The sequence below is a fragment of the Tamandua tetradactyla genome, chromosome 9 (assembly GCF_023851605.1).
Source record: "Tamandua tetradactyla isolate mTamTet1 chromosome 9, mTamTet1.pri, whole genome shotgun sequence".
Taxonomy (NCBI): Eukaryota; Metazoa; Chordata; class Mammalia; order Pilosa; family Myrmecophagidae; genus Tamandua; species Tamandua tetradactyla.
The window spans coordinates 114,308-141,194 of NC_135335.1; the positions used below are offsets into that span (position 1 = coordinate 114,308).

The 26,887-nt window shown below is 59.3% G+C and overlaps 3 protein-coding genes and 1 pseudogene across 3 annotated transcripts; 2 read left to right on the plus strand and 2 right to left on the minus strand.

Moving 5' to 3' along the window:
- Nucleotides 1–5,363: 5,363 nt before the first annotated feature.
- On the plus strand, nucleotides 5,364–12,777 carry NLRP6 (NLR family pyrin domain containing 6). Its single transcript, XM_077115211.1, has 8 exons — nucleotides 5,364–5,603; nucleotides 6,169–6,446; nucleotides 6,598–6,636; nucleotides 6,826–8,629; nucleotides 9,453–9,545; nucleotides 10,547–10,717; nucleotides 10,804–10,971; nucleotides 11,368–12,777. Exons 1-8 carry the CDS (start codon nucleotides 5,575–5,577, stop codon nucleotides 11,504–11,506), a joined length of 2,721 nt encoding a protein of 906 aa, XP_076971326.1. The 5' UTR covers nucleotides 5,364–5,574; the 3' UTR covers nucleotides 11,507–12,777.
- A 1,156-nt stretch (nucleotides 12,778–13,933) lies between these two features.
- On the plus strand, nucleotides 13,934–19,699 carry PGGHG (protein-glucosylgalactosylhydroxylysine glucosidase). The gene is made up of 15 exons (XM_077115194.1): nucleotides 13,934–14,469; nucleotides 14,704–14,957; nucleotides 15,268–15,472; nucleotides 15,559–15,994; nucleotides 16,595–16,714; nucleotides 16,862–16,993; nucleotides 17,269–17,380; nucleotides 17,628–17,700; nucleotides 17,787–17,923; nucleotides 18,110–18,243; nucleotides 18,329–18,424; nucleotides 18,492–18,589; nucleotides 18,686–18,897; nucleotides 18,983–19,034; nucleotides 19,121–19,699. Exons 1-15 carry the CDS (start codon nucleotides 13,934–13,936, stop codon nucleotides 19,359–19,361), a joined length of 2,838 nt encoding a protein of 945 aa, XP_076971309.1. The 3' UTR covers nucleotides 19,362–19,699.
- A 1,555-nt stretch (nucleotides 19,700–21,254) lies between these two features.
- IFITM5 (interferon induced transmembrane protein 5) lies at nucleotides 21,255–22,474 on the minus strand. Its single transcript, XM_077115210.1, has 2 exons — nucleotides 22,283–22,474; nucleotides 21,255–21,847 (listed from the first exon to the last, which is right to left on the minus strand). Exons 1-2 carry the CDS (start codon nucleotides 22,472–22,474, stop codon nucleotides 21,635–21,637), a joined length of 405 nt encoding a protein of 134 aa, XP_076971325.1. The 3' UTR covers nucleotides 21,255–21,634.
- Nucleotides 22,475–24,381: 1,907 nt separating this feature from the next.
- On the minus strand, nucleotides 24,382–26,637 carry LOC143645800 (geranylgeranyl transferase type-2 subunit beta pseudogene; annotated as a pseudogene).
- Between the last annotated feature and the right edge of the window lie 250 nt (nucleotides 26,638–26,887).

Genomic DNA, 26,887 nt, shown 5'->3' on the forward strand with positions numbered 1-26,887 from the left:
GTGCCAGCCTGTCCTAAAGGCGTCTCGTCCTGAGACGTTCCCCGGCGCCCGCCCCGTCTGGCCTCACCGGCGGTCCGTCGGTGGGTCCATCCGTCCACGGGTCCTCCTTGTTCCCACGCTGGCTCCCAGGGAGGCGGAGGCTCCTTGCGAGCCCAGAGCTCAGCTCGCGGGGCCCAGCCCTGTGTCCACTCGCGAGCCCTGCTGGTTCCGGGGGCGGGGGGCGGGCGCAGACACGTAATGGCTGAGCTGGGTGCACGGCACAGCCCCCTACAGCGGGCCGGCGGGGGAGCGAGCTCCGAAGGGTCCGGGGCCTGCAGCGGCTCTTGCGCCTGGACACGTGGGCGGGGCCGCTGTTCCCGCCCGTGGAGCCCCTCCTTGCAGCCCCGGCACCAGAGACCCAAACTCACCTGCCACAGGTGCGCCCACCTCATCAAGGCTGCCCGAAAGACTCCCTCATGAAGTTGCAACATGGAATTGTCTTAAAAACATATCTATTGAGCTCTGTTTCATGTATCATAAAATCCACCCATGCAAAGTGTCGAGTTCAATGGTTTCGTAATCAGTTCTTCGAGCCTGGCACCCACCAGCACAGCTGAAGCTTAGACCCTCTCCTTACCACAAGGCACTCACTCCCCAGCCGGGCTTCCTTTCCAGGGACTTGCCTGCTGTGAATATTTCATCCTGGCGGTGGAGTCACACGCCAGGTGGGTTCCCGTGGCTGGCTTCTTTCACTGACCATATACTGTTTTGAGGTTCATACACGTTGCAGCATGTATCAGTATTTCATTCCTTTTTCATTCTATGGATAGACCATAGTGTATCTATTCACCCGTTGATGAACATTTGCTTCCACCTTTTTCAGCTCTGCTGAATAATACTGCTAATGAATATCCATGTAAAATTTTTTCTGAGAACATATGTTTTCATTTCTCTTGGCTATGTCTCTAGGAGTGAAATTTCTGGGTCATGTGATACCTCCGTCTGTAACATTTTGAGGAACTGACAGAATGTTTTCCAAAATTACTGCATCATTTTATATTCCCACCAGCAATGCATGAGGGTTCTAATTCATTCACATCCTCACCAGCGCTTGTTATTGTCTGTTTTATTCTTAGGGGGCAAAGGAGTGTCGTGGGTTTTATTTACATTTTCTTAATGACTAATGATATTGAATATCTTTTCATGTGCTTATTGGACAATTGCATATCTTCTATGCCCCCTTTTAAGTTTAGTTTGTGTCCGCGACTTCTCACTCAGCTCAGGGCCTGGCTGCCGTCCCGTGCCTTGCCTCGCTGGTGCAACGAAGAGCTCCCGGGTCGACGGGCCCAGGCGCCGCGCTCCTCCCGCCCGCCCGGCGGCCTCCAGTCCGCTCCAGGCAGCGGGTCTCCGGCCCGACCCCGCCTGCAGACGTCCGGCAGGACCCACCATGGGCCCCAGGGCGGCGAGCCGCGCGGAGGACACAGGTAGAGGGGCTGCGCTCCGAAAGGAAACGCTGACCCAGAAAGAAAAGGAACTGGCCTCGGGACCGCACGACGCCTCAGCTGTTCGGCAGACCGACACACCAGGAGGCCCAACCGGCGAGAGCCGGGCCGGAGAGAGAGAGAGAGAGAGATAGACGCAGACAGACTAACCTTGGTGAAGACACGAGTCCGGAACACGCAGCGGTTGTGAGTACAGATCTTTACTGGGGTTAAGCAAGCTTTCTCTAATACTGGCTCCACGCGGGGGAAGACACCCCACGGGGGAACAACCTCTATGCGGCCGTCAGGTACGGCTCCTTGTGGGTTATTCCCCTCCCCGTCCGGGTAACGCCTTTATATACAAAATCCAAACCCAATGGGCTAACGCCACGTATACAAGGGTGATTGGTAGACAGGGCAGGCGGGCGCGTACGTCATACGCGGAGGCAGGATGCGGGCGCCATCTTGGCTCACTCGATGGGCGGGGGAAACTCTAGGGCAGGCTGCGGCGTGTCCACTAGGCCCGACCCGGGAGGCGGCTCTCCACAAGTTTGTCTTTTTATTATTTTAAGTATTGAGTTCTTTTTATATTCTGCATATAAGTCCCTTATCAGACATATGATTTGCAAATGATTTCTCCTATTCTTGAGTTGTCTTTTCACTTCCTTAATTATTTGCAACACAGAAGTTTTTAATTTTGATGTAACCCAATTTATCTATTTTTTCTCTTGTCATTTGTGATTTTGGTGTAGTATCTGTGAAACCATTGCTTAATCTAAGGTCACAAAGAGTTACCCTTATATTTTTTTCTAAGAGTTTCTTACTTTTAGCTCTTATATTTAGGTTCATGATTCATCTTGAGTTATTTTTCTTTATGGTGTAAAGTAGGAGTCGAAATTCATTCTTTTGCATTTTTATTTTTACTTTTCCCAGCATCAATTTAAAAAGACTATTTCCCCCCATCAAATTGACTTTGAAACTTTGTCAAAAACCCATTTACCATAGATGTATAAACTATTTCTGGACTCTCAATTCTATTCTACTGGTCTATATTCTACTGAAGAACTATGTAAATTGGATTACATCACACCCTTATAGCAGAGCCAACTGTTTTTATTACCACATCTTTGTAGTAAGTTTTGAAATTGGGAAAATTGTCATTTTCATGATTGTTTTGGTGCCTTTTGCTCTCTTGAATATGAATTCTAGGTTATTCTTGCCCATTTTTGAAAAAAAATAGCTGGAATTTTGATAGAGATTGTGATGAATCTGTAGATCAATCTGGGGGAAGTATTGATACTTTAACAAAATTTTGATCCATGCCCATGGGATGTCCTCACATTTATTTAGATCTTCTTTAATTTCTTTCAACAATCTTTCAGTTTTTAGTGTGCAAAGAATTATACTTCCTTTTGTTAAAATTATTCCTAAGTACTTTATTATTTTTATGTTATTGTAAATGGAATTGTTTTCTTAATTTTACTTTCAGATTGTTCATTTTTAGTGTATAGAAATAAATAGACTTTTGTATACTGATCTTGTATCCTGCAACCGTATTGATTTTAATAGCCTTTTGTGGGATTCTTTAGGATTTTCTGTGTACAATATTAATTCATTTGCTGACAGAGGTAGTTGTACTTCTTCCTTTCCAATCTGGATGCCTATTTCATCTTCTTGCTAGAGCCTCCAGTACAATGTGGAATATCAGTAGAGTGGCAGGATTGAATATCTTTGTCTTGTTCCTGGTCTTAAGGGGAAAACACTCAGGCTTTCACCATTAAATAAGATGTTAGCTGTGGATTTTTTGTAGATACCTGTTCTACCTGTTATCGAGTTGAGGAAATTCCCTTCTACTCCTAGTATATTGAGTGTTTTAAATCATGAAAGGGGGGTTGGATTTTATGAAATGCTTTTCGCATCGATGGAGATGTTTACATGGCTTTTCTCCTTTATTCTATTAATATGCTATGCTATATTAATTGATTTTGGGGATGGCACACCAACCTTGCATTTCTGGAAGAAATCTGTAACATAGTCTCATGGAATTATGAGTCGGCTGCTCCGCTATAAGTCCCTTTTGCCCTCTCCTAAGCACTTCTCCAAAAATAAGTCGTGGAGGCTTTCTCTGGGCTTAAAAATGGAGATCTTGGAGAAGGGAAAGAAGGACATGTGAGGTGGCCAAGAACCAGGATCTTCAAAGGAAGGGGGAGTAAGTGAAGGGTCCCCCCAGAGAAGAGTGGGGGATGGTGAGGGCACAGCAGTTCATAGGAGTCCAGGAAGACCACAGTGTCAGCTGCCAGGAGGACAACACTTGGGGATGGGGAGGAACTTTTATTTCATCATTTCACAAAACTTCTTTCATGAAGTTTTGCTTGTAGTCAAAGCGCCATGGGGCAGGGGTGGGGGGGAGGAGGAGGAACTTTGGAGAAATTCACCACAAGGTCTAAATTATTTTTTAAAGATGTCAGAAGACAAAATAACCCTTTTGGGTGCTACTAATTTCGACGGAACTGACACTGCCATCCAGCTGGCTCCACAGCCCTTACTTTCTCACAGTTCCTCTTTCTGGTCTGCTCACTCTCTCCTCTGCCCCCCACTCTCCTTGGCCTTCCCTGCCCCAACCATGCCCCAGCAGCCGGCCCCTCCCCTCTCTCTGCTCAGGGTCCTGCTTTCCTCTTCACGGTTCCATGACTCACTTTATGGCCAAGGATTTCTGGGAATATTGGTTCGTTTTATCAAATCCCTGTCAGGGGTGTGATCCGCAGGTGCTGAGACTTTATGGAGCACAGAGTCCACTCAAGGCGGGGCCATCCAACGGCAGGGGGGAGGCGAGCCATGTCTCGTGGTCTGTCCCCATCCCGGTCACTGCAGAATGGACGGAACACAGTGAACGCTGGCTTCCTAGGTCCTGGGCTGTCTCTGCCCTGCAGCCCTCAGTGTCCTCTGATAGCAGGAAAAGAGCATTTCAAGGAAAAGGGCATCAGGGCTGAGTGCCGGGGCATGGCGAAACAGGAGCAGAATTAAGTGGACCAGATTTGGAAACCAGGATGTCATCGATGCCCCTGGAAAAGGCTGTCTCTGAGTCCTCAGAGGCCTTTACTGCCCGCAAGCCCCTCACCTGTTCTCGCAAGAGTTCTGCGAGGAGCAGCTCAGCGGTGGCACATACCTGCCCGGGGCTGGCTTCACCCTGGGCCAGGCGTCAGGGTCAAGGTCCACGTCCAGGCCACGGTGCGGGCAGCACCCGGAGCACAGCAAAGGGGGCACAGGGCCCTGCGGTCCGCGCCCTGGGGACAAGCCCCGAGCAGGCCGAAGATGAGGGGATGGCCTTGGTGCCAGCACGGCCTGTCCAGCCCCACTGCCCCAAGGACAGGGCATACCATGTCAGGACTCGGGCATGTCCAGTCCCTCAGCTCCAGGCCCCAAAGACCTCAGGGGGTTGGCCCCATCCTGGCCCAGCCCAGCTCCTCTGACAGGCTGGGATTCTGCAGAGGGGACTTGGCAAGGCTGAAAATGCATAGATCTGGTGCTGCACAGCTTGATGGATGCACACTCACACACGCAGGCACACGCCCAGCAGGCACACCCACACACATCCACAGGAGCACACTCAGAAGAACACATCCACTTTTCATGTCCACCTGATGCTATCACTGCCCAGGCCAGGGTCTGAGAAGCCAAGAGTCCACCCCCGCCTCAGGAGGCCCCCTCTGTGTTCTTGGCACCCCTTTACTTAGAAAGCCCCCCCCTCACCCTGTCTTCAGATTTCAGGTCAGCCCCTCCTCCACGCACCCCCTGCCCTGCACACACACTGCCTGCCCACAACTGTGCCTCCAGCCACACCCTTGGGTTCTCAGGGAGCAATAACTAATAAAGGAGTCTGTAGAAAATCAAAGGTCACCAACAGCAGGTCCTAAAGGGTGGGGGTGCACATATGCCAGTGTCTGAGTTTCGGTGTGCGGCAGCTTTGCCGGATCAGCATCTCGGTGCCGCTGAGTTGGAGGCCCAGGCTGGGGCGGCACAACCTCCCTGGACTTGGCACCCGGCTGGTCTGGGAAGGGATCAGCTCTCTGATTCCTGTGTGTGGCCCTGACTGCTAGACCCGGGGAGAGGATCCATGGATGGGCCAGAGGCCTCTGGCTCCAGGTGAGTCCTGTCGCTCAGGTTTCAGTCCTGCGGGGCTGGAGGTCCCTCCTCCCTGCTCACTCCCTGCCGCGTTATCCCCCACCCTTCCCCAGTGCCTCCCTGGCTCAGGATTCTAAGGACTGCTGCCCCAGAGGCCACTTAGGGGGTCTGTTCTTCACTATGGTTCAGAACCGGGCCCTGGGGGTACAGGGAACAGAGGCTGCCTTGCAATGGGGGTTCAGGCGGCCCCTCCTGATGGCGCTTCTCCTGGGGCCTCACCCTCCTCCAGACACACAGGGAGGCTAAGATGGAAAGAGCAGCGGCCCCTCCAGAGGCCTGGCCTGCAGGTTCGGCCTGGTGGGGAAGGCGCAGGAGCCCCCCTCCCCCCCCCGGGAACTGGAGCCCCCAAAGCCTGGCGCTGTGGCCAGCAAGTCCCACTTCACCACTTGATCGCCAAGAGGCAGGACCAGGGGTATGGGTGGGGTGGGCATCTGAGGGCCCCTCCGAGGGGATAAACGCTCTGGCCTGGAGCCAGCGGGAGGGGGGACAGGCGCGTGCCTGAGACGCCCCCGCCCCCTCGAAACAGGGAGCACCGCGCCGCGGCGGCCCGCGAGCTGCTCCTGGCTGCGCTGGAGGACCTGAGCCAGGACCAGCTGAAACGCTTCCGCCACAAGCTGCGGGACGCGCCGGCGGGCGGCCGCAGCATCCCATGGGGGCGGCTGGAGCAGGCTGACGCTGTGGACCTGGTCGAGCGGCTGGCCGAGTTCTATGGCCCGGAGCCCGCGCTGGACGTGGCCCGGAAGGCCCTCAAAAGGTCGGACGTGCGCGACGTGGCGGCGCGCCTCAAGGAACAGCGGCTGCAGCGTAAGCGCCGGCGGGGTCCCTGGGGTCCCCGCACCTCCTTCTGAACCGCCTGGAGAGGCGCGGGGCCCTGGGGCTCGGACCCTGGGCACTCCTGGGGGTGGCCTCGGCTCCCGCCCACACGGCGGGGCTTCAGCGCGCGTCTCCCTTGCAGGGCTCGGCCCCGGCCCCTCGCTGCAGCTCTCGGTGTCGGGTAGGTCCACGCCCCCAGGTCCTCGCCGCCACTCGGGGAGTCTGGCCGTCGGTTCTAGGGGGAGCGGATGCTGGGAGGACTGGTGGGCAGCAGGGGCCGGTGGCGCAGATGGGGCCACTTAGGCCTGGGGTGGGGGTGGGGGCCCGGCGGACGCCTGCTTGACCCACCCTGCCGCCCTCATCCCCGTAGCCTACAAGAAGAAGTACCGCGACCACGTGCTGCAGCAACACGCCAGGGTGCGAGAGCGGAACGCGCGCTCGGTGAAGATCAGCAAGCGCTTCACCAAGCTGCTCATCGCGCCCGACAGCGCCGCGCCCGAGGACGAGTCGCTGTGGCACGAGGAGGGGCCGGGCGGGCGGGGCTGGAGCCCGGAGCGGCAGCGCGCGCGGCGCTCGGACACCGACACCTTCAACCGGCTTTTCCGCCGTGACGAGGAGGGCGGGCGCCCGCTGACCGTGGTGCTGCGGGGTCCGGCCGGCATCGGCAAGACCATGGCGGCCAAGAAGATCCTGTACGACTGGGCGGCCGGCAAGCTGTATCACGGCCAGGTGGACTTCGCCTTCTTCATGCCGTGCCACGAGGTGCTGGAGCGGCCGGGCGCGTGTAGCCTGGCCGAGCTGATCCTGGACCGGTGCCCCGACCGCGGCGCTCCTGTGCGGCAGATGCTGGCCCAGCCCGAGCGACTGCTCTTCATCCTGGACGGGGCCGACGAGCTGCAGTCGCAGGGGCCCGCGGAGGCCGCGCCCTGCACCGACCCCTTCGAGGCCGCGGGCGGCGCGCGGGTGCTGGACGGGCTGCTGAGCAAGGCGCTGCTGCCCTCCTCCCGCCTGCTTGTGACAACGCGCGCTGCCGCGCCCGGGAGGCTGCGGGGCCAGCTGCAGTCGCCGCAGTGCGCGGAGGTGTGCGGCTTCTCTGACAAGGACAAGAAGAAATATTTCTACAAGTTCTTCCCGGACGAGTGGAGGGCCGAGCGCGCCTACCGCGTCGTGAAGGAGAACGAGACGCTGTACGGGCTGTGCTTCGTGCCCTTCGTGTGCTGGATCGTGTGCTCCGTGCTGCGCCAGCAGCTCGATCGCCGCCAGGACCTGTCCCGCCTCTCCAAAACCACCACGTCCGTGTACCTGCTTTTCATCACCAGCGTGCTGGGCTCAGCCTCTGCCGCCGACGCGCCCCAGGTGCAGGGCGAGCTGCGCAAGCTGTGCCGCCTGGCCCGCGAGGGCGTCCTTGGGCGCAGGGCACAGTTCGTGGAGAAGGACCTGGAGCGGCTGGAGCTGCGCGGCTCCAGCATACAGACGTTATTTCTCAGCAAGAAGGAACTGCCCGGCGTGCTGGAGAGCGAGGTCACCTACCAGTTCATGGACCAGAGCTTCCAGGAGTTCTTCGCGGCGCTGTCCTACCTGCTGGAGGAGGAGGCGGGCCCCGGGACGCCGGCCGGCAGTGTCCCAGCGCTCCTGCGCGGGGAGGTGGAGATGCGCGGCCACCTGGCACTCACCATGCGCTTCCTCTTCGGGCTGCTCAACACCGAGCGAATGCGCGACATCGAGCGCCACTTCGGCTGCGTGGTCTCGGAGCGCGTGAAGCAGGAGGTCCTGCTGTGGGTGCAGGGCCGGGCCAGCCCCGCGGCGGTGTCCGAAGAGCCCGAGAGGCCCGGAGGGCTCCTGGATCTGGACGTGCTGGAGAAGGAAGAGGAGGAGGAGGAGGAGGAGGAGGAGGAGGAGGAGGAGGAGGAGCTGAACCGCCCTCTGGAGCTGCTGTACTGCCTGTACGAAACGCAGGAGGCCGCCTTTGTCAGTCAGGCCCTGCGCAGCCTCCCGGAGCTGGCGCTGGAGCGAGTGTGCCTGGGGCGCATGGACCTCGTGGTGCTGAGCTACTGCGTGCGCTGCTGCCCCGCCGGGCAGGGCCTGCGGCTGCTCGGCTGTCGGCTGGATGTTGCCCGGGAAAAGAAGAAGAAGAGTTTGGCCAAGCGGCTCCGGGGCAGCCTGGGCGTAAGCAGGTGTGCACTAGCACATGAGGCCTGTATGCTAGTACATGTGTGAGTGTGTATGAGCGTGCATGAGTGTGGACCTGAGCACCCACCTGGACCCTGGGGGCTTTTCTAGAGACGGGAGGGTGAGATGTTAGATTTCAGGGCCGAAGTCACCAAATTCCCTTTGCTAGGGTGCTGCCTATCTCCTTTCCACAATGTTCTCCCCGGGCCCACTGTCGGCCACCCACATCCAAGGCAGCCCCCCTAGTTGGCTGCACGGCTCTGAACGCACCGCCGCTGCGTCTCCACATTAGGCTTTCTCACAGTCAACCCCAGAATGCATCTCACTGTGCCCTGAGCCCTGGCACCTTTTGCTCCCCTACCCTGAACCCTCCTGGAGCCTGCCCCAGCTCCCCAAAGTAGCCTGCTGACCGCCCTATGCCCTGACCATCTGCCCTCCAACCTGTCTCCCCACCCCCAGCTTGTCCAGGGCAAAGCCTGGGGGTGGGGGGTGGGAGTTGTACTTGCCTCCCACCCAGCCCCTGACATAGGCTCAGCATCTGTGGCGTGAGTGAATATCGGGACTCGACAGGCATGGCAACTGGACCTGGGGACACGCATCGCGAGTGCAAAGACAGCCCCGTGTGCATCATGCAGGCAGAAGCTCGCTGTGCACAGGGGAGGAGCCAGAGCCCCAGAGAAGCAGCTTCATGCGGGGCTCGCCCTGGGGCAAAGGGACGCCTGGCCTGTGGGGCAGCATCGGCTCCGAGCCCCCAGGACCAAAGGAGGAAGTAGTTTATGGGAGGGAGGGGTTCGTGGGACCCGGCATCTTCACTGTCCTGTCTCCCAGGAGTCCTCGAGCCATGGGACAGCATCCGGCCTCGCCAATGCGTCCACTCTGTGAGGCCATGACCGACCCACAGTGTGGTCTGAGCACCCTGACGTAAGTGACGGCCGCCCCCCCAGGGCCCATAGGAGGGGACTCAGAGCTGGATGTCCAGGGGCAGGGCTGAAGAGGGCAGCTGCGGGGACAGGCTGAGTCTGAGCTGGGGGTGTCGGAGGAGGGAAAAGTGGAGGGGACTCCTCAGCAGACGCAGGAGGGGTGTGGCCCTGGTGTGGGTGGGAAGCACAGCACGGCACGCTCCTAGGGGTAGGGTGAAGATGCCAAGAGGGGATTTTCCTCCCCAAAGGAAGGCTGCTAAGTGTGTGTGGAAACTGCCGAACTCTTAAAGAACAGGGGGAGAAGTTCAGGATGCAGCCTGTAAGGTTAGGCTGCCTGAGAACCCTGGCCCATGTCTGTGTGTCCTCGCCACATCAGTCCGTCTGATGGGAAATGGAGCCGATAGGTTCCACCTCAGAGGCTGACGAGAGGGTTGAGTCACTGCCAATACGAGCACTTTGTGCATCCCGGTTTCCAGGAAGTGTTAACTGTCACCAAATAAGCGGCATGTGAGCCCGAGGGTGAGACAAGCAGCAGGTGCCATTAAGCAAACTAGGGAGGGGCTGGAGGAGCCTTAAGGAGCCTCAGAGGTCCCACTGGGCCTGGGAATTTTGCCACTGAACCAAATGCAGGACGATGCCCGTCACGGCGTCACCTGCAGTGGCAATGACAGACCATTACCAGGGACACTCCATGTGGTGGGCTGTGACAGGGCAATGTGAGATGTTGAAGGGAAAGTCTATTTAGGCTCAAGGAGAAGTCCAGACCCAAAATGTCCCATGAGAACATGGAATCCAGGCCGGCACGCATGCAGAGCGGTCAGCGCCCCAGGGCTGCGCCAGGGGCAGAGAGCATGGGCAGCTCTGTGGGGCCCAGGGAGGCAGGCAGCACCCGCAGGTCTCCCAGCAGAGGCACAGGCCACCAGGGAGCTGGGCGATTTGCACAATTGGGGTGTCGCAGCTGTCGAGGGCACAGCAGAGGGACCATGTGACTCTTGACCCCAGGCTGTCTGGCTGCAAACTCCCGGACGCGGTCTGCCGTGACCTCTCTGAGGCCCTGAAAGCAGCTCCTGCCCTGACTGAGCTGAGCCTCCTGCGCAATGCTCTCAGCGAGCAGGGGCTCCGGATGTTGTGCGAGGGCCTGGCCTGGCCCCGGTGCCGGGTGCAAACGCTCAGGTGAGGCCTGGCTGGCCAGACAGACAGACGGGATGGGGCGGGACAGGATGCCCCCCTAGCCCTCTCAGGGTCCCTCTCCTTGGCAGGGTGCAGCAGCCTGGCCGCCAGGAAGCGCTGCAGTACCTGGCCGGCTTGCTCTGCCAGAGCCAAACGCTGGCCACGCTGGACCTCAGCGGCTGTGAGCTGCCAGGCCCCATGGTGACCTCCCTCTGTGCCGCCCTGCAACACCCGGCATGCTGCCTGCAGACCCTCAGGTGCACATGGGTGGGGAGTGCTGGGAGCACAGCCTGCCAGCCCTGGGAGGGGTACACCTGAGTGACTGCATGCCCAATGCAGCAGCCCTGGCTCCCACTCCTGGCCTTGCCCAGTCTCTGCCTGACCAAATCTCCATCTGTTGTCCACAGTTTGGCCATTTTACTCCCGGAAAGCACTTTTCCTCAGCTCTTGCTCCCTTCCACCAGGCTCTGACACCCCCAGCCCCACCCCCATCTATCTGCCTGTCTGTCTGTCTCTGTGTGCCTCAGCCCCAGCCTGGACGAGCAGCCCCACCCCCCCGCTTGGGCCATGGCCCTCCTCCACCCCCACTACCCTCAGGCCCCCTGCCGGCTCCAGCCGACTTACTACCCTCTGACCTGTGCTTGTGGCTGCAGTTTGGCCTCCGTGGAGCTGAGTGAGCGCTCGCTGCAGGAGCTGCAGGCTGTGAAGACAGCGAAGCCGGATCTGATCATCTTGCACCCTGAGCTGGGCAGAGCCCTGGAGCCCCCCAGTGAGATCAACAGCATCCTCTGAAGGGCACACCATAGGATGGTCAGAGCCCCTTTGGAGAAGTCGGCCCCATTCCAAGGATGAAAGGATACTGCTCTCAGCCTCAGTATGACTGTGGGGACAAAGGGACAGTTGGGCAGGTGGGGACACAGAGAGACATGGCCCCTTCTCGGTTCCACACAGGCACCAGGGCACGCACCCCCCGTCCCCCGCAATGGTCTCTTTCTGTCCCCACGCCCAGGGTCCTCCTGGCCAGGAACTCCATGCTCCTTCTCCTGGACCCTCCCCCACCGCCACCACCAAGCTCCCCCACTCGCAAAACACGCGCCTCCCAGCAGCAGAGAGGATGCACCGTTGTAATGGAGCCGGGCCGTGCATGACTTCGCCTCCCTGCTCAGCTTGGCCGGCCCCGCCCCGCCGGCTTGTGGACTTGGGTCTGCTGGTTTGTGTCGTAGTGGCCACGTCACCAACGGGGAGTGGCGGCGTGGTGCGTGGCCTCCAGGGCCATCCCGGGTCCCTGCTGCTGTGCTGCTGTCCGCTGCTGGCCTCCCCTGCGCCCGAGCCCCCGAGCCTGGACCCAGCTTCTTCCTTTCACTTCCCAGAGCAAATTCCCCAAGAACCCACCTTTAAAGCCATTCATTCCTTCTCTGTACAAAACAGACAATTCCTGCTCTCCTGCAGCCAGCATTGTGAACAACACATGTGCGACAAGTAAACATGAGACAATAAACACGTAACCCGACACAATACATGAGTGTGAGATTGGTAAATGCTGTGGAGGAAGGAAGCCGAGGGGGAGGGAGCAGAGGATGGGCCAAGGGCATTCGCATTTCAGGGAAGCGGTCTCAGTGAGGACAATGAGGTCAGGAGGGGGGGAAGTGCGGGTCCATCTTGAAGAAAAGCGCTCCAGAAGGGGAAAGGGCGAGGAGACAAGGTGCAGGTGGGGTGGGGGACAGGGCAGGCTTCAGGGCAGAGGAATGTTCTTGCTTCCCTGCTGCGGAAGCAGATGCCCTGCCCTGGGAAGGCTTCATGGACGGAGCTCGTGGGCTCTTGGTATCAGAGGCTGGGAGGCCCACTGTTCTCAGGTTCCCGTGCCGTTGACTTCTGGCTTCCAGAAGCTTCTCTCCCTCTCCCTGGAAAGGGCTCCAGGCATCCAGAGTAAAGCCCAGCCAGATTCAGGGACCAGAATGGACAGACGGGGGACACAGCACAAGTCACCACAGCGTGGCTGGCCTGGGAAGGGTGAGGTGGGGGCTTGGCTCCAAATGCTCGCAGTGGGGATGTGAGACACAACACTGAGCGCTCAGGGTTAGGGTTAGGGTTGGGGTCGGGGTCAGGATCAGGGTCAGGCTTAGGATCCAGGTCGGGGTCAGGGTGAGGGTGAGGGTCAGGGAGAGCCAAGGCTCGGTCCCAGGTAGCGGGTGGGCACGAGAAGTTTCGGGGAGTTCCAGAATTGGGTTGGACATGCGGCATCGAGTGCAGTGGATGGTGCCCCTAAGTCTGGAGCTTGGGGGGAGTCTGGGCGTGAAGTCGGTGCAAAGATGGGGCCTGCCCTCTCTCTCCAGCCAACACAACAAGCAAACTCACCGCCCTCTCCCTGTCTACGTGGGACGTGATTCCCAGGGGTGTGGACCTTCCTGGCAACATGGGACGGAAATCCTGGAATGAGCTGAAACTCAGCATCAAGGGACTGAGAAAACCTTCTCGACCAAAAGGGGGAAGAGTGAAATGCGACAAAATAAAGTGTCAATGGCTGAGAGATTCCAAACAGAGTTGAGAGGTTATCCTGGAGGTAATTCTTATACATTAATTAGATATCACCTTGTTAGTCAAGATGTAATGGCGAAGCTGGAGAGAACTACCTGAAAATGTAGAGCTGTGTTCCAGTAGCCATGTTTCTTGATGATGATTATATAATGATATAGTCACAATGTGACTGTGTGATTGTGAAAACCTTGTGTCTGATGCTCCTTTTATCTACTTTGTCAACAGATGAGTAGAACATATGGAATAAAAACAAATAATAGGGGGAACAAATGTTAAAATAAATTTAGTTTGAAATGCTAGTGATCAATGGTAAGGGGTATGGGGTATGGTATGTAAAATCTTTTTTTCTTTTTTCGTTTTATTTTTCTGTTGTCTTTTTATTTCTTTTTCTGACTTGATGCAAATGTTCTAAGAAATGATTATGATGATGAATATGCAACTATATGATGATATTGTGAATTACTAATTATATATGTAGAACGGAATGAGCATATATTAAGAATGTTTGTGTTTCCTTCTTGTGATTTTTTTATAATTAATAAAAAATTAAAAAGAAAAAAAAATGGGGCCTGTGCTGCTGGGGGCGGGGGGGGGGGGGGCGAGAGGAGGGAGGTGGGCAAGTGTCCAGGGGCAAAGTGCAGTTAGGAGCAGGCAGTTCGGGCGCCAGGAGGGCCCGCTGGGGCGATGGAGTGGCACAGCTGCGCAGCGCCCCACTTCCGAGGTCCCGGTTCCCAGGCTGGCACCTCCCTCGGGCGCTGCATGTCCTGTCGGCCGATGCCTGGAGCCAGTGCCGCCCGCAGACTGGGCCTGGGGGTCGCGGCAGTGGGTCGGGGGCTCCGCAGGGGCTGCAGCCCCGCCCGACGCCGCCCGCCTTGCAGGGTCCGGCCTATGGACGGGCGGGGAGGCCGTGACGTCGCGGGTCCGCCCTCGGGGCGGGACGCCGAGCCCTTCCTGGTCCCGCCGGAGGCAACTTCTTCCAGAGCCGCTCTCCCAGGTGGGGACCGCGGGCCACGGGGGGACCGGGGGCTGCAGGCGGGTCCCAGAAGCGTCCCCCACAGGGCTCCCCGATCTCGGGCCCCTTCCCCTCCCGACAGCCCCCGGCGTCGCCTGCCACCCGCAGGGGAGGCCCGACCTCCACAGCAGCGGGGAAAATCTGCGCCGGGCGGGAAGGCCACGCAGGCTCTGGCTGGGAGTTTGGGCGGCACTTTTGGAGACTGTTGGTTCGGGAGTAATAGGGCTAGAGCAGCTTTGCAAGGTTCAGGGCTGGGCCTGGGAGGGTGTTCCTGGGAGAACCTGGGGTGCGGGCTCTGGAAGGGCCCTGCCCCCAGCCCCTCCATCTGCCGGGGTGTCAGCCAAGTTCAGGGGTGGACTTCGGGGGTGCAGAGACAGTCTGAAGAGCGAGGCCGAACTAATCCCAGGGGCCCAGGTGTCTCTCCCTGCCCAGACCCCTGAAGCAACTCCATGGAGGACCCCACCATCTTCGCGGCCTCCTCCCTGCCCAGTGACCCTCGCCTCCTGGCCACAGTGACCAGCGCGTACCTGGGCACACGTGTGTACCACGACACTCTGCACGTGAGCGGAGTGTACAACGGGGCCGGGGTGGGCACGCACCGGGCGGTCCTGCCCAGCCCCCTCAACGTCCGGCTAGTAGCCCCTGAGGGGACAGCCGAGCCCCTGACGCAGACCTTTGCACTGGACACCAACACAGGTAGCGCAGCCCGACCCCCCAGCCGTTGCTGAGGTAGGGGCCGCCACCCCGACACCTCCTAACCTTGCAAAAAAGGGGACGCAGAGAGGTCAGTGTGTCCGCAGGGCCACACAGCTGGGGGGGCAGACGCTGTCCTCGGCCTGGAGCTCACCCTCCCCTCCTGGGGTGCCTCAGAGTGGCTGGACCTGGGGTCGTGTGAGGGGATGGCCGGGGACCGGAAGTCCCCACAGGGGAGGCTGCCAGCTGTGTCCCATTCCAGGGTGGCCCTGAGTGGGGTGCAGGCACCCCAGGGTGACCGTGGCTCCCCCAGGCTCCTTCCTGCACACGCTGCAGGGGTGCAGCTTCCGAGCCTGCCAGTGCCTCTATGCCCACCGCACACTGCCTCATGTGCTGGTCTCCAGCGTGGCCGTCGCCCGCCTGGCCGCAGGGCCCATCACCGTGCAGCTGCAGGCGGCCTTCTCCCCGCAAAGCCCGGACCTGGACCTGCACCTGGGCCCCGACCTCCTGGGTGCCCGGTGAGCGGGCTGCGGGGGCACGGTGGTGGGCGGGGCTGCGGGGGCACGCAGGGGAGAGGGGTCCTGACTGCATGCCTGCTTTGCAGGTACTTGTTCGGCCGCACCCTCACGCCCGAGCAGCCGGGAGGGCCGCAGCAGGAGGTTCACATGCTGTGGACGCCCGTGCCCCCAGCCCTGACCCTTCTGGAGGGCGAGGAGGACCGGACCTGGGAGTTCCTGACCGCAGTGGGCAGCAGCCAGGCGGAGGCCCAGGCCTGGCTCACAGAGGCCCTACGGCTGCAGGCGGGGGGCGCACTCTACGCGGTCCATGCCCGAGCCTGGGCCCAGCTCTGGGGCAGCTGCGGCCTAGATGTGGCAGGACCCCTGCCCCTGCGCCAGGCACTGCGCAGCGCCCTCTACTACCTGTTCAGCGCCCTGCCCCCGCCCGGCGCCCTGGGACACGTCTCCCACGGCCTGAGCCCCGGAGGCCTGTCCAACGGGAGTCAGGATGAGTGCTACTGGGGCCACGTCTTCTGGGACCAGGTGCCACCCCCACCCCCACCCCAAGGGTGTGTGGCCAAGTAGGTGCAGTGGGGGGAGTGCAGCACAGGACGCACAGGAGTTTGGCGGAGAGGAGTGACCCAGATAGGGGAGCAGAAGAGGAGAGAACTAGGGAGCATGGCTGCTCTGGAGCCCGGGGAGGGGATCACAGAGGCAGGACAAACAGATCCAGATCCCAGGGCCTCTTAGAAAACACGTTGTGGAGCTTGTGGTTTGTCCTGAAGGCCGTGAGGTTTCCAGTCAGGGGAGTGACGTGACAGAGGTGTGCTCTAGAAGGACCCGAGCCTGCTGAGTGGGGCGTGGGTGCAAGAGTCAGGGGTGGGCTCTGCCAGGAGGCGGCCGGGTGTGGTAGGTGGCAGGTGTCTGGCTCTCAGGCCCTGGCCAGAACCCACCCTATAGATGAAGCTCAGAGAAGCCGTGTCCACCCAGGATTCGGGCCAGCGGGCGACAGAGCCCTCCGGCCGTGGTCTACCTGCGCCCAGCTTTGCATGCCTGGCAGGGAGCTGAGGAGATGGCCTGGGAAGGGACAGAGACGTGCTCACAGAGCCGTCTCCACAACGCGGGACCCTCGCCTGCTCCCAGGATCTCTGGATGTTCCCGAACATCCTGATGTTTCAGCCGGAGGCGGCCAGGGCCATGCTGGAGTACCGCATCCGCACGCTGGGCGGGGCGCTGCAGAATGCCCGGTGCCTGGGCTACCAGGTGAGGCCTGGCGTCCCAGCCCCTCCCGGCCCCTCCCAGGGGGCCAGGACTTCCTGGATTCCGCACCCCAAGACTGGCGCAGACCAGACCTTTGAAAAGGGATTCCAGGTCCCCAGCACAGGTTCAAGTCCGCGCTACCCTCCCTAGGGTGCCAAGTTCGCCTGGGAGAGCGCAGGCTCAGGCGTGGAGGTCTGCCCTGAGGACATTTACGGGACCCAGGAGATCCACGTTAACGGGGCCGTGGTTCTGGCATTTGAGCTATACTACCACACCACCCAGGTGAGGCGGCGCTGTGCCCGGCGGGTGTGACCACACCATCCAGGTAGCATACCTCCTAGTGCAGCCACACACCCCCAGTGCCAGCCTATCTGGGGCCCGTCCTGCCCACCATCTTGGCCGGCAGTGGGCATCTTGGAGGCAGGCCCTCGTCTCAGGCTCTGACCTCGGAAGGGTGGTCACAGGGTAAGAAAAGGAGAAGGGGAAAGACACAGTGAGCTAAGAGTGGCCAGAACTGTGGGTGCCGTGCCTCGGCTCACCCTTACCTGCTCCTGCAGGACTTGCAGCTCTTCCAAGAGGCTGGTGGCTGGGAAGTGGTCAGTGCTGTGGCCGAGTTCTGGTGTAGCCGTGTGGAGTGGAGTCCCGAGGAGGAGAACTACCACCTGAAAGGTGGGCGCCACTGTGGGGGGCAGTGTGCTCCTAGGGGAGGGGTGCCCATGGGGGAGGGGTGCTCGCAGGGGAGGGGCGCTCATGGTGGGGAGGCTCACGGGGGAGGGGCACCCCCAGGGAGGGTGCAGGGTGATGCTCCTCAATTTTGTACACACTTTTCAGGCCCAGGTGTGTGGCTGCACACTGGCCACAGCCCCGTGGCCTGGCTCCCAGCGTGCACTGAGCATGTCCCGGGCTTTGTCCCCAGGAGTCATGTCCCCTGACGAGTACCACTCTGGGGTCACCAACTCCGTGTACACCAATGTTCTGGTCCAGAATAGGTGAGGCCAGGCGAGGGCCTGCCCCCCACCCCCCAGCCCCCCTGCCCTGGGCAGGGCCCACCGGTCTCACAGCCCCCTCCACCCAGCCTGTGCTTTGCTGCTGCCCTGGCCCACGACCTGGGTCTGCCTGTCCCCGAGCGGTGGCTGGAGGTGGCCGATAAGATAAAGGTGCCTTTTGACCCGAAGCAGAACTTCCACCCCGAGTTTGACGGGTATGAGGCCGGTGAGTGGCCCCTTAGCCCAGCTGCCACGTCCCAGCCCAGCCCCCAGGCCTGCGGGAGTGGAGTGCGCGTCCCTCACTCCCGTGCCTCCTGGTGTCCATCCCGCAATGCTCCCCCTTCCCCGGGTACAGAAGAGGGTCCCAGCAGAGCAGCCCTCGTCCTGGCCCTCTTCCCTCCCCACCCCCCAGGACAGGAGGTGAAGCAGGCAGACGTGGTGCTGCTGGGGTACCCGGTCCCCTTCCTGATCAGCCCTGAGGCTCGGAGGAGGAACCTGGAGGTCTACGAGGCTGTGACGTCCCCCCACGGCCCCGCCATGACCTGGGTGAGGCGACTGGGTGCGGGGCGGCGAGGGTCTCCGCAGCCGCGCCCCACCTGACCCCAGCGTGCCCTCTGCCCTCCGACCTCAGAGCATGTTCGCCGTGGGCTGGATGGAGCTGAAGGACCGCGGCCGGGCACGCGCCCTCCTGGAGCGGAGCTTCGCCAACGCCTCCCAGCCCTTCCAGGTCAGGCTCCGGGCGCCCGCGCCCGCGCGGGAGGGGCCGGGCTCTGGCTGACCGCGCCGTCCCGCAGGTGTGGACGGAGAACGCGGACGGCTCGGGCGTGGTGAACTTCCTGACCGGCATGGGCGGCTTCCTGCAGGCCGCGCTGTTCGGGCTCACGGGGTTCAGGTGAGCGCAGCAGGGGCCGCCGCGGGGGCGGAGGGGGGTGGGGGGCAGAGGGGGAGGGGCGCCCCTTCCGCCCCGCCTCACGGAGCCTGCCCGCAGGGTCAGCAGGAGCGGCGTGGCCTTTGACCCCATGTGCCCGGCGGGCATCGAGGGGCTGCGCGTGTGGGGGGTGTGCTTCCAGGGCAGCTCGCTCAGCTTCGCCTTCTCCGAGGACCGCGTCACCGTCGAGGTCACCGCCCGGGCAGGGCCCTGGGCACCGCCGCTGGAGGTCGAGCTGCAGCCTGGCCAGGAGCGCATCCCCTTGGTCCCGGGTAGGTGCCCGGGTGGGTGCCCCGGGTGTGGGGCGTGGCCCAGCTGTGGCCCTGGCTCAGCTTCTCTGTCCTGTCTTCTTGCCAGGATGCAAGGTCTCCTTTCCCCTCACTGCCGGCCGCATACAGAGGTCATGCGGGTAGGGCCTCTTGAAGGGGACGGAGAGCTCGGCCGGGCGGGGAGGGCCAGTGCTCGGCCTGAAGTCTGGCCCAAGCCCCTCTGCAGCCTAGGGACCCCACCTTGTCCACACCGGCGGCCCCACACTGGCCCACCACCATGGCTGAGATGTCCCCCCTACCAGCCCCTCGGCCTGCTTTTCGCCACTCTGAGGGATGCTGCTATGAGCCCCGCGCCGGCCCCGATGACCCGCAGCTCTCGTCCCTGGGGCTCCGGCCAAAGGCACAGGACAGCTGCCAGCCTGACGCAACTGAGGGCGGACTCGTGGCTGCAAATGGCTCGCCGATAAGGAGCTCGTGTGGCCCGAATGGGCAAGGGGGCAGGGTGAGGGCAGCCTTCACAGAGTGGGGGGCCATTGCCAGAGCAGGAGTGCAGCCCTGCAATGCCCTGTCAGCCCCCCCACCTCGTGGCCTCCTGAGACCCACGGCATCTGCTGCCAGCCCCGGGAGCAGCGTGGTCCGCCCCGAGCTCTGCCCGAGACCCAGCAGGTTTCACACAGGAAAAGCTTCTTTCCTTCGGACACAGACCGGCCGGGTGGGTCGGGTTTCCAGTCTCCAGGAGCAGAAATCTTGGGCTGAGTCGCATTCTTTTTGCTCTGGCAAATATCACAATTTTACTTTCTCCGTGTTCGAGGAGCAGATGTCAAGGGGGACAAACTTCCAAGGGCAGCGGCCATGGGGAGGCAGGTGCCTGCGCAGCAGGGAGGGTTGGGCCTGGCATCCAAGGCCCCTGGGCAGCTCTGGGGGTTGGGAAGCCCGGTGGGGCCCACCTGAGCCTGCCCTGCATCGGGGGCCCACAACGCCCCCCCCCCCCCAGCCCTTGGTGTCTCTGCCCCTACGGCCCTGACTGGGAGTGGCTGGGGCAGCAAGCACAGCCACCATGGGGTGCCAAGGTACTTATGCCCTGGGGTGGGGAGCAGGTGTTGACTCCTGCAGGGGCGGGCAGTGGCAGGGGGCCCTCTGGCACAGGACTGTAGCAGCATGCTGGCTGGGTGGGGCAGCCTGATGCGGGCGCGGTGCTCAGGGGCCTAAACTTCCCCTAGAATTTTGAACTTGGCCTCCCCAGAACTGCTGTTGGACGTCCCCCACCCAGCCTTGCCATCTCTGTCCCCTTCACCAAGTGCGGGTTCCCTGGGCCACGTCAGCAGCACATGCTCTGACCTGGCACAGCTCCTCGTCCAGGCTCTGCCTCCAGCATGCATCAGCCAGTGTCCACTCTTCACCCAGTCCAGGCCGACCCCGCCACCGGGCTGGGGCAGGCTCAGAGTTGACGCCCGGCCTCTGACCCAGCTCCCAGCCAGGCTGGCATGCCTCCTTGCCTTTGGGGCCCCTGGCGGGCTGGGCCTGGCACGCTCTGTCCTGGGAACCCAGCGTGGGGCTGGGCACTGTGGGCATGAGGCCACCACACTGGGGTGGGAGCGCACATCACCAGATGGGGGGCTCTGGAGAGGGAAGGGCCCTGGGGGGAGCTGCCCTGCAGTTACACTCCCTGCAATTAGTCCCACCCTGTCGTTGGCCAGACCACGGGGAGCCCAAGGCCCCTCCCCAGCCACACAGGCACTTCCCTCTTGGTTCTGCTCTCTGGGGGGCTGGGGTGGGAGCTGGGCCATGTGGGCATAAGGGCTCACCCAGCACTGGGGATGCCCAGGAGATGTCACCCTCACTCCTCCAATCTCCACCTCTCCAGCCACAACTCTGTGTGTGTGTGTGTGTGTGTGTGTGAGAGAGAGAGAGCACAAAGACAAGGAGGAAGGGTGTGACCTGTGCCCAGGAACAGAGTGGTCTGTGTGAGGACACATGTGTCTGCGTGATGTGTGACTACATGTGAATGTGTGCATCTGCGTGTGCCCAGCAGCTCTCACCGACCCAAGTGGGAGAGCACCCACCTAAGAGACCGAGATTTCTCAGAATTGAAGGGACCACGGTCACAGGACAGAGCCGCCCAGGATGGGAGGATGCACAGCACAGCAGGATGAAGAAGTTCCCACAGAGGGGCAGAAGGCAAGAGCTGCCACCCAGGAGCACCTGCCTGCACATACAGGCCTGCACACACAGAGACTGCACACACATGGAGATGTGCGCACACACATGGGGCACACCCACCACATCCTGGAACCGAAGTTAGGAAACCACAGCTCGGCCGAGCAGCGGAGATCAAAAGCCTGAGTTCCCAAATTCCATTCTAAAATAATCTCAGGCCTCCACCCCAGAGGCCACAGGAGCCGTCCAGGGCTCGGGGGAAGGGCGGGGGGCCAAGCTTAACCGAGCAGTGGCAGCTTGGCTGAAGGGGTCCTGGGTGGTGCCCTGTGGAGGTGGCTATGTGCACCCCATCACCCGGCCCGGACTGAGCCCCAGGAGGCACTTTCTGGAACCAGCGCTTTTAATTGTGACCCTCAGGCTGAACCTGGTGAGCTGGAGGGGGCTTCAAGCCTAGGGGCAGGGCTGGGGGACCCTGGAGGTCGGGTGAGGCCCCTGGTGTCAGAACAGGGGTCTTCAGGTCAGAGTGAGGCATCCAGGCAGGTCAAGACCCCAAGCGGGGTCAACATCGCCGAAGCCGGAGGGCTCAGTCGTAGTCCGTGTCGTCGAACCTGGGGGTGAAGAAGGCGGCAGAGTCCTTGGCCAGCCGCGAGAGGTGCAGGGCACCGGTCACCACCAGCGCCAGGAGCAGCAGCGGCGGCACCAGCGTCCACATGGCGGCCAGGATGTTGACGCACTTGGCCTTGGAGCCCAAGCGCCGGGCCGCCTCCAGGTCCCCAGCCACCTTCTGGTCTCGGGCCTGTGGACAGGGGGCAGGGCCAGGGTCCATGTCACTGGTGTCCTGGGGGGGGCAGCCACCCCACCCCAGGTAGCCTCTGAGTGCTCTTCCAGCCTCTCCCTTCACTGCCCCCACTCGACAGACAGGCCCCTCCGTGGGGCCTGGGGTGCTGAGGGCCCCCAGCCTCCGTCCACTGCAGCTGCAGCCCAGGGGGGGCCACACAAGCCAGCCTCAGACTGCAGAGGGAGAGGGGCTCTGCGGTACCGAGACCCCCCATGCGCCCCAGGACCTGACCCTGGGGGGGTCTAAGGTCCTATTTGAGGACAGCAACCCCATAGATGGCCGCCACCGACTGCACCCTTTTGGGGGATGGCTGGGATCCCCGTTTCTGTTACGCTGAGTCTCCCCCATGGTCGCACCCTGGAGTGTCCCGGGAGGGCTCCGCCGCGCACGCACCTTGACGGAGTAGGCGAGCGCCAGGAAGCCGAGGCAGCACAGGTTCAGGTACAGGGTGCTGAACACCGACCAGAGCAGGTGGTCGCGGGGCGGGGTGCGCGGCGCCCCCAGCGGGAGGACGGCGGGGGCGGCGCCGTGGGCCGTGCGGGGCGTCGGGGCCCGGGGGTCCTCGCGGGGGTACGCGGTGTCCATGGGTTCCAGCGCCGCGTCTTTCCGGCCGACTCCCGCCGGGAGGGTGGGCGCCCGGGCGGCTCTTATCCCCGCCGCCTCCCCGCACCCGCCCCCTCTGCCGCCAAATATAACGCAAATTACAGCCTGCGACGGCCGCGCCCCCAGCCCTCCCGGAGCCTGCTGGGGCCTGCAGGGGCGAGGGACCTCCCCTCAGCCTTCCGCGGCACGCCCCCTGCCCTCTCGTACCGCCCCCCAAAAGCTGCTGAGCGGAGAGGGGCGGGGAGGCGGGCGGGCGCTCCCCTCGGGCTGCCAGCCTCAGCTTCCCGAGCAACCCGACCCCGCAGTCGGCTCGCTCGGCCTCGCTGAGTCTCAAGTTTCCGCCTCGGTGGAATGGGCACGACAGCCCCGTCCGCTCTCGACGCATTTATCCGCTCCCCACTGGGCGTCGGGCGCAGTTCTCCCTCCTGCCCCTGCCGCAGGGGAAGAGAAAGTGGGGCACCAGGATGCGGCAGAAGGTGAGAGGCAGAGGGGAGGCGTCCCAGCAGGGTCAGCGAGGCCGGAGGGTGGCAGTTGGGCCCGACCTGCAGCGCTGAGGTTCGGATGAGCCCCGCAGCCGCCCTGCCCGACTCCTTGCTGCTGCCTGCCACTGCCCAGCACTCGAATGTACTGAGGTGTGGCCTGCAGGTGGCCTGCAGATGCCACCTGTTCCCTACCGGCTCCACCCAGACTTCTCCCCTGAACCCCAGACGCACTTGTGGGACTGCTGGGTGCAGCTCACATCAGCCCCTCAAACCTCATGCTTCAGAAAGAAAACTGCCCCGAGAGTGCTGGCGACTCTGGCCCTGGGCTGCCTGGGACAAAGCCACTGGGCCGGCTTCCCCTGAGTCCGGTCTATGGAGAAGAGCGCCGGCCTGGGGCCGGGCTGTGCGGTGCTGAGACCTGCACCCCCGCCGGCAGGCCTCCACTCTGCTCGGGAGGTCGGGGCCTGATGTTCAGCAAAGCATGGCCCGGGCCCAGGATGTGGAAAGGGAGGGGCCCAGAGGACAAAGTGCCCACCCACAGAGGGCCCTCGGCCTCGGCACCCAGGGGCGTTTGCCCTGCTGGGTTTGGCACTTGGGTTCTGGCCTGCTAAAGCTGCCGGAACACAGCGTTCCAGAAGTGGGTCGCCTCCTTCCATGGGGGCCAGTGAGGGTCCCCATTTGCAAATCTTAGGACACATAGTGGCCAGTTAAGGCTCAAGAGGAAGGCGCCTCCACTGAGGAGAGGCTGCAGGCGCTGGCGTGCCCACGGGGGCTTCTCCCCTGGCTTGGTGTCAGTGCTTCCTTCTCCCCCGGAGGCTCTTCTCTGGACTTGATCTCTGAGCTTTCTGAGTCTCATCTGTCTTTTACCCTCTCACTCCAACAAGGGGACTAAGACCCCACCCCTTGAAAGGGTGGGGTCACATCTCCATGGGAGCCACCTAATCAGAAGGTCCCAGAACAGCAGCACGAGACTGCACCCACAAGACTGGATTAGAAGGACGTGGCGTTTCGGGGAGAATGGCTTCAAGCCAGCCCAGCTTACTAGGGACCCATGGCCCCTATTTTTCTTCCAGTTTCTCCCTTGTGGAACAAAATGTCCCATGCCTTGCCCCACCAGTGTGGGAAGCAGAAAACTTGTTTTTTAGGTTTCCCAGACAGACGGAGGGGTCTCGTGCTCTAGCACCAACCACACCCAGAACTGACTTTGATGAGACTCTGTTACAGAAATGGCCTAAGGCTGAGGCAGCTCTGGGGAAAGCGTCCCCTCGCCCCGAACCAGGCCGAGGCAGGGGCCTGGGTCAGCCACCCCATTGCAGGGGCGTTTTCATGGCAGCCTGGCAATCTAAGGCATGATTGTTATATACTCGTGCTGTGATACACGTTTTGTCAATACCTAGTACCCTTTTTTGTCTCTTTAACCTTTGTTGATTTAAAGTCAATTTTGTCTTGCAGTAATGCAGCAGCCACTCTATCTTGGTGACTGTTTGCTTGGAATAACTATTTTTTTACAGAAGAACAATCTAAAGATAGGTCTTTATTTTACAATACGTATAATTTTACATAGTTTATTAAAAATAATTTAACAATCACATATGTAATATTGATATTTGGAATGGACATTTAAAAATCAGATAAGCAGTTCAAATACAGAATATTAAGATGGCAAAATTATATTCAGTGAAGGTTTGCATTGATGAATCTAGCCCACGAACTCGGGTTGAGCACTCGTCCCCCAAAGCACTTCTTCAGGCGTGCAAAAAAACAGGATTAACAGGTTTAATCTGTTCTTCCCCCAAAAGTGATAATCCAATAATTCCAGATAAAGTATGAAAAGGATCCAGCATATCTCCTGGCCTGTCTGCAAATCCTCCAGTTTCTTCATCCTGACCTGCCAAAATGAAGTTATGTAGTTTCTCTCTATCAAGCCAATGAGGCCTACGATTATCTCTAGGGAAGCCATCAGGCACATGAAGAGCACACATCTGGGGACTTCTCTGGCTGACCACTGAGTCCCCCTGAGGGCAACGCACTCGCGAAGCCACCATCTCAGTAAATCAGAATTTACTTCATGCAGTTGACTGGCAATAGCCAGGGGTCCTGTGCAGCAACAGATCTGCTCAGCATGGGACTCAGAGGCTGGTCTGCAACGAGCTCTACCACCAAAGCTCATCCAGGACAAAACAGAGTCGGTTACCTTTTCCACATGAATAGCATCCAGCTTTCCTAATACAGCCAGAGTTGCCACCAGACAAAGAAAATCTGTTATCAATTTCTCCTGTTTCATAAAGGATTTCCATATCCCAAGAGGCAGCTGGTCCTCCGGCCTGCCCTGTGTCCAGCTCTTACCTGGGTCCCTCTGCCCAGTGGTCCTGTGCGCTGACACAGCTCTTCGTGCATGCCGGGCCCTCAGCACACTTAGACCAGCTGCCGAGCGGGACCCCAAATGTCTTCTTTTTGTAGACTTTGAACATATTGCACCACTTTATTTACATCAGCAACATCGATACTGTCATACAGAGTAAGAATCTGGACAGTGCTAAGTATGCAAAGGGTTGGGATCATGTCCAATGCTTGCCCTTATTCCACCACACTCATGTTGGCATGACTTGATAAATGTTAGAATTTCCTCTCTATTCTTGCGGCAAAGATGTCCCATGAGATACGTTGCTGTGAGACCCCATTAGATGCCACTCATTCTCAAATAGTTAGACATACAGTATTCATGATCATCTTTCATTGAGCCATAGGATACTAAACAATATGCATGTTTCTCCATTAATATGGTGCCAGTTGCATCTGGCTTGAGAATGGCATGCTTCTGCGGTGTGCCATGTCTGACAGGGGAAGAGAGCTGTCTGGCATGTCTTTTTCATTCTTTTACTTTCAACTTCATTGTGTCTTTAAATCTAAAGGAAGTCTCTCGCAGACAACATATAGATGGATTCTATTTTTTATCCAATCTGCCAATCTCTGCATTTTAATAGAATTCTTTAATTCAATTGATAGGTACTTGATGCGATTACTGATGCAGAATTATTTAATTCTGCCATTTAGCTATTTGTTTTCTGTGTGTCATATGTTTTTTTCTGCACAATTCCTCCATTACTGCCTTTTTAAAATTTTCTTTGATTTTTTTTTGCAGTAAACCATTTTGATTACCTTCTTCTTTTCATTTCCAGATATGTTTTAGTTATTTTCTTAGTGGTTACCTTGGGGATAACAATAATATATTAAACTTACAACAATATAACTTCAATAATCCTACCTTGTTTCCATAGTGCCCAAACCCTATGCTTCTATGTGGCGCCATCCCTTCCTCTTTGTATCATTATGTCACTTAACTATATCTTGATACATTCTATGCCCTTCAACATAGATTTTGACATTTTTATGCATTTACCTTTTAAATCATATAGGAAAAAAAGGAGGTAATTCTAACCAAACCAAAAGGAAAATACTACTGGCTTTTGTATTAATCTATGAAGCTGTCTTTTCTTATGACTTCAAGTTATTGTCTAGTGTCCTTTCATTTCACCCAGAAAAACTCCCTTTAGCATTTCTTGCAAATCATTTCTGCTGGTAATGAACTCTTTCTCGAAATGTATTTATTTCTCCTTCATTCTTAAAAGGTAGTTTTGCTAGATATAGAATTCTTAACTGACTTTTTTCCTTTAAAGACTTATGCCATCCCACTGCCTTCTGGTCTCCATGATTTTCTGTAGGATAATCAGCTGTTAATCTTTTTTTTTTTTTTCATTTAAAAAAATTTTTTATTGTAAAATATATGTACAAAGCAAAGAAAGAAAAAAGCAATGATTTTCAAAGCACACTTCAACAAGTGGTTACAGAACAGATCCCAGAGTTTGTCACGGACTACTATTCCACCAGCTCAGATTTTCCTTCTAGCTGCTCC

Excerpts from the sequence above, each read along its gene's own strand:
- NLRP6 (XM_077115211.1), top strand. The coding sequence starts at position 5,575 with ATGGATGGGCCAGAGGCCTCTGGCTCCAG. Across the intron at positions 6,637-6,825 it reads GCTGCAGCTCTCGGTGTCGG|CCTACAAGAAGAAGTACCGC; the intron begins GTAGGTCCACGC and ends TCATCCCCGTAG. Across the intron at positions 9,546-10,546 it reads TGTGGTCTGAGCACCCTGAC|GCTGTCTGGCTGCAAACTCC; the intron begins GTAAGTGACGGC and ends TCTTGACCCCAG.
- PGGHG (XM_077115194.1), top strand. The coding sequence starts at position 13,934 with ATGGAGTGGCACAGCTGCGCAGCGCCCCACTTCCGAGGTCCCGGTTCC. Across the intron at positions 17,381-17,627 it reads GGAGAACTACCACCTGAAAG|GAGTCATGTCCCCTGACGAG; the intron begins GTGGGCGCCACT and ends CTTTGTCCCCAG. Across the intron at positions 17,701-17,786 it reads AATGTTCTGGTCCAGAATAG|CCTGTGCTTTGCTGCTGCCC; the intron begins GTGAGGCCAGGC and ends CCCTCCACCCAG.
- IFITM5 (XM_077115210.1), bottom strand. The coding sequence starts at position 22,474 with ATGGACACCGCGTACCCCCGCGAGGACCCCCGGGCCCCGACGCCCCGC. Across the intron at positions 21,848-22,282 it reads CGCTCGCCTACTCCGTCAAG|GCCCGAGACCAGAAGGTGGC; the intron begins GTGCGTGCGCGG and ends CCCTGTCCACAG.